The 5,676-nt window shown below is 36.5% G+C and overlaps 1 protein-coding gene across 1 annotated transcript; it reads left to right on the top strand.

The window, feature by feature from the left end:
- The first annotated feature begins 1,238 nt into the window (after positions 1–1,238).
- Positions 1,239–4,424, top strand: Tfb1 (transcription factor B1). The gene is made up of 5 exons (XM_073957029.1): positions 1,239–1,603; positions 1,668–2,006; positions 2,515–3,462; positions 3,526–3,701; positions 4,083–4,424. Exons 1-5 carry the CDS (start codon positions 1,450–1,452, stop codon positions 4,206–4,208), a joined length of 1,743 nt encoding a protein of 580 aa, XP_073813130.1. The 5' UTR covers positions 1,239–1,449; the 3' UTR covers positions 4,209–4,424.
- Positions 4,425–5,676: the final 1,252 nt, after the last annotated feature.

Below are 5,676 nucleotides of genomic sequence, written 5' to 3' on the forward strand. Positions count from 1 at the left end.
TGATGTTTTTATTTTTATACCTATTACGTGTAAATGAGTAAATACATATGGATGTGGTCAGAAAAAACATATTAAATACATTTGCAACAACATTTGCAGCCGCCTTGGGAAGTTGCTCTACTAAGTTTCCAATATGGCATTTGAAAATCCTCTTTTCTTTCGTGCAGGAAGATTTAAAACCGCAGTTTTCAAGTAAACATATTAATTCAAGTTACATTGTTTCCAAATCCAAAACGCTAATGGGTTCTTGAAACCACCAATTCAATGAGAACAAAAAAGAAACTTTAGACATCAGCAGATTTCTTTATACATTTATACATCCGTTTATTAGTTGCCTGAAATTCTAAAAAGGGTCAATTGTACCTTCCAACCAACTCGATGTATTTCACACAATTTCTTGGCGTTTCATTGCCATAATTTTAATTTAATGTTGTGTTAAAATAAAATTCCAATTTTGTTCAATGAAACTTCAATACATACTATGTACATACATATATTATGTATTTTGTTTTGCTCACAATTTTCAAAACAAAATATAAAAACTACTTTGACAGAAGTCGGTCACCTTCATGAAAAAATTGTAATCAGCTGTGAGCTCTGTCACACCTTTCTTATTATACCATGGTGTGTAAAACCACAAACATCATCTCTATTGGATCGATGGAATGGGTACAAATGCTGATGAAAAGATCGGATCTTTCACGACTTCCTTTGCATTGGTTCAAATCCTAATGAAAAGATCGGATCTTTCACGACATCCTTTGAACCAATGCAAAAGATGACATGAAATCACGTCATCGCAAAGAACCCCTTCCGTCAAATTTTGCTGAGTAAAAACTAAAACGAATAAATTAATTTTCGCTTTTTCTTACAGTATTGAGTTGATAGCATACTTTTAGGCTCTAAGTTGTATCCGTTTTAACCATAGATGGGCTTTCTCGCACGCCAGCGTTGCTGTGGTTTGTTTCTCTTTTTCGTTGTTACAACATAAATAAACATTTACGGGTTGTTTTGTTATTTTATTTTTAATAAAATCGTTTTTTTTGTAATTGTTTATATGTCGTTTGTGTGCTAAAAATATTAAAAAAGTAAAACAATTCTAACAAAAACGCTGTTTTATTTTTCACTTAAAAAATATTTAAGAGTAATTTTGACCATCTATGGTTTTAACACAGCAATGTGATCCCACCTAGTGATTGCGGGTGTTTATTGTGAGAAGAAGAAGAAACGTTTAATATTGTGTGGTGAATGTCAATAATAAGAAGAAGCAACACTGACAGTCATTTAATACAAGCGACAAAACCAGTCAGGACTTTTTTGCTTTAGAAATAAAAATACAAAATATTGCCGGAAAATTAGTTATTTAAACAATAAAAATATAAAAAAACTAATTCACAGAGAAGACATCAATTAACAATTAAACAAAAACAATTCTAACTTCCCAAGGAAATGACCACAAGCAGCGAAGATGTATTGCTACAGATGGGTGAGGTAAGATATAAGAAAGGCGATGGGACTCTGTATGTTATGAATGAACGCTTGGCATGGATGGCCGAGAATCGTGATACTGTTGCAGTTTCCCATAGATTTGCCGACATAAAAAGTAAGTTGGTCACATAACTTGTTTGTCCACACCACTAATTCCAATACGCAATTTATGATTTCAGCACAAAAAATCTCACCGGAAGGCAAACCAAAAGTCCAGCTACAAGTTGTACTACATGATGGCAATACATCCACATTCCATTTTGTCAATCGTAATGGTCAACAGGCCATGTTGGCCGATCGTGATAAAGTCAAAGAGCTGCTACAACAATTACTGCCAAATTTCAAACGAAAAGTTGACAAAGAGTTGGAGGAAAAGAATCGCATTCTGTCGGAAAATCCACATTTATTTCAGCTGTATAAAGATTTGGTTATAACACAAGTCCTAACCAGTGATGAGTTCTGGAATACACATGCTAAGGAACATGCCTTAAAGAAAACAAATAAGAAACAAAGTATAGGTAAGTGGTCAAGGGGTATACGTGTGTGAATTACGGTGTGGAATTAAAGACAGCCACCGAGATCGGAAAGCACGAGCATAGGTTTAATGGGCTGCTGGACTCTAAAAAGTTGAAGTAAAAAAACTTAAACAATGATATGGACAGATTCCAACACATATATCCACAAAGGGTCTTAAACGGATATCTTGATGCAGTGTGCAATATTGCTCTGGGCTGAGTTTTTCATCTATGATACCATATGTAATGGCTGGAGATCCACTTCCATAATGGTCAAAGTCGATCCATTCCTTTAAGTATCTCCTCCGCAAAACTTTTGATCTTTAATCCTAATCAACATTTTTGTCGGTTCATACATCCAAAATTTTTAAACCCCCCTAAATTCGTTTTTTGGGAAAAAATTGTTTCAATATACACAGGCTGAGGGCATATCTCGGTCAGTAAAGCTGACTGATACTTTTTTACTTGTTTTACTTGTTAATAACCCCCTTTTTGTTTTCTCTCTTCACAGGTGTTTCCGGAGCTTTCCTTGCCGACATCAAACCCCAAACAGATGGTTGTAATGGTCTCAAATATAATCTAACTGATGATATTATCCATTGTATATTCAAAACATATCCCGCCGTTAAACGTAAACATCAAGAAAATGTTCCTGCCAAATTGAGTGAAGCGGAATTTTGGACAAAATTCTTTCAATCACATTATTTTCATCGTGATCGTATTACAGCCGGTACCAAAGACATATTTGCAGAATGTGGTAAAATCGATGATCAAACTCTAAAAGCTGCTGTGCAGCAGGGTGCCGGTGATCCTCTACTAGACCTTAAACAGTTTGAAGATGTTCCATTAGAGGAGGGGTTTGGCAGTGTCTCCGGTGATCGTAGTCATGTCAATAGTGGGAATATTGTCCATCAAAATATGATAAAACGTTTCAATCAACATTCAATAATGGTACTGAAAACCTGTACAGATGTAACAGCGAATAGTGGAGCTGCTGCTGGCACAGGGCCACTGAATAATCAAACTAAAGATAAGACAGAAAATGGTAGTGCGGAAAAGACAAAACAAAAAGAAAACTCAACGAATGGCGGCACAACAGTGGCTGCAAGTCCTGAAAAACCTGCCAAAAGACAAAGAATCGCCGAGAAAATTGTCTATGAAGATCTGGGGGAGCCACTGCTGGTGCCAGATGCTGAGAACAAAACCAGGACGCAACAAATTAATCTCTGTAAAGTTGAGCGGTATTTACATGGACCCATGCCAAGTGCCAATTTTGAGACACATGAAGATCCGCGACGCATGGAGGAGATACAATACCATTTGTTGTGTTCAACCGAGAATTGGAATCAACGAGTACCTCATAAAGTTTTAGTTAGTTCTACGGCGGCTGTTAATGCATTGGGAGAGCTTAGTCCTGGCGGTGCTTTAATGCGCGGTTTTCAAGAGCAGTCTGTATCACGTAAGTTGTAGAGAACTACAATTTCTAAGACGTAAATTTAAGCAATTGTTTCTTTCCTTCCAGAACTTGTACCACCTGACTTTGAAAAAGATTTAAGAAATCTTTACTTAGCTTTATCAGAATTGTTAAAACATTTCTGGCATTGTTTTCCACCCACAACTCAGGATTTAGAGGCTAAGGCTGTGAGAATGCATGAAGCCTTACAACGTTTTAAAATGGCCAAATTGCAGCCTTTTGAGGTAATTAGTGTAAGGTCAAACTTTTCTATAACGTAGCCGTTGTGGACGAAAAATCAATAAGTTTCTAAACTTCGTTAGTCGAAGGTCAAACTCGAATGGTTTAATGAAACAAATTGCCTTAATTTAGGTGTACTTAGATCGAGTTCTCCAATTCAGAAATTTCATGATTTTACTCTTGTATGGAATTCGGTGTATGAACCCCTTTGTTTCACGAAACCACTCTAGGGCGACCTTAGATAAAAAATGGATTAATTCGGTGATTCTTTATATCTTTGGTCTATTAGACAATCCATTATGGAGACGGTGGTTATAGAGAAGTTTGACTGTATTTTTATATTTCAAAACAAATAATTTCACATTTCTTTTGTTTTTTTTTTCTAGGATCGTTGCCAACAGAAGCTATCACCCTTGGGCGGTACCTTAACTCAGCATTTAAATCGTCTGCTCCAATCGGCCAATACTAAATTTGTCACGTGGCAGGAACGTAAAATGCGCCAACATAAATAGTTTTTGTTATACTGTAGTATTTTTTTCGGTTTTTACACACCCACACACCACTCAACATGTGAGAAATTCCTATTAGATTGTCCTAAACATGAACATACAATGTTTATTTTTTTGCTCCTTTTCATGGTTTTATTTGTTAAAACATGTGTGCCGATGAATTAAAACAACAACAATAAATTGTTTGTCCTGCAAAAAGGCAGAAGTAACAAATGGAAATAACTACTTTATTATTATTATTATGGCATGTTTATTTACATCTTGTAGTAAAACTTAGCCTATTCACAAAGATTATTTGTATATATTTTCCATTGATTTCTGTCTCGAGCTATTGTTCTAAGTTCGCTAAAAGATTTAGATGTTTCTTGAGTCACTGATCTGCGCCAAGTAGATTTAGGGCGTCCTCTTTTTCTTTTTCCCTGTGGATTCCACTCCAGAGCTGCATGAGTTACATCGTTAGTGTCCTTTCTTAACGTATGTCCAATCCACCTGTATTTTCTGCGCTCAATTTCACGTTCTATTTCAATTTGGTTCGTCACTTGCAATAATCGCTCGTTGCTTATAGTTCGTGGCCACCATATTCTTAGAATTCTACGTAGGCACCTGTTGACGAAGCACTGTAGTTTGTGGGCTATCGCCTTTGTTACATACCAAGTCTCGCTTCCATAGATAAGAACAGATTTCACACACGCGTTGAAAATTCTGACTTTGGTGGGCTGTTTAATATTTTTGCAGCTCCACACACGACTCAATCGAGCAAAGGAGATTTTTGCTTTCCGCAGACGGTTGTCAATATCCGCTAGTGTTCCTCCGACGTTGTCAACAACACTGCCTAGATATTCGAATTTGCGAACATCTTCCATCTCTACGTTACCTATAGTCAGCGTGTTATCGTTGTTCGCGTTAATACGCATACTTTTTGTTTTGGTTGTGTTAATTTTTAGGCCAACTTTCTTAGCCTCGTTATCAAGCAAGGTAACTTGTGTTTGCATATCCTGGTATCTATTTGCTAGTAACACGATATCATCAGCGTATGCCAGTTCGCACAGTTTTCCACTTAGGGGTCGATTATGGATAACAACCCAACTCCAGTTGCGTTGCCGACAACAAATTTAATGAGAGAAATTTCTATTTCTGCTTTGAAATTCAAACTTTTTACAATTAAATTAATAGCCTAAGTTTAAAAACACTGATATTGAATGAATTTGACACACATTTCCGTCTTTTTACTTATTTTAAATGTATGATTTTCTCTTCTGGCAACGCAACTACAGTTGAGTTGCTATTCATAATCGACCCCTTAGTCTCCAATTAATTCCCATATTCGCTTGGTTAACTACTTGCAGTATAAGGTCTAGTGTGGTAATAAACAACAGTGGGGATAAAGCGCATCCTTGTTTTACACCGCTGATCGTTGGGAATGGATCGCTGAGTTGTCCTTCGTGCACAACTCTGCATAGTCCTCCGTCAT

This window comes from Musca autumnalis, unplaced genomic scaffold (genome assembly GCF_047663935.1).
Source record: "Musca autumnalis isolate F117 unplaced genomic scaffold, ASM4766393v1 scaffold_5, whole genome shotgun sequence".
Lineage (NCBI taxonomy): Eukaryota > Metazoa > Arthropoda > Insecta > Diptera > Muscidae > Musca > Musca autumnalis.

Coding starts and splice junctions, on each gene's coding strand:
- Tfb1 (XM_073957029.1), top strand. CDS start 1,450: ATGACCACAAGCAGCGAAGATGTATTGCTACAGATGGGTGAGGTAAGA. Junction 3,463..3,525: donor TCAAGAGCAGTCTGTATCAC/GTAAGTTGTAGA, acceptor CTTTCCTTCCAG/AACTTGTACCACCTGACTTT. Junction 3,702..4,082: donor CCAAATTGCAGCCTTTTGAG/GTAATTAGTGTA, acceptor TTTTTTTTCTAG/GATCGTTGCCAACAGAAGCT.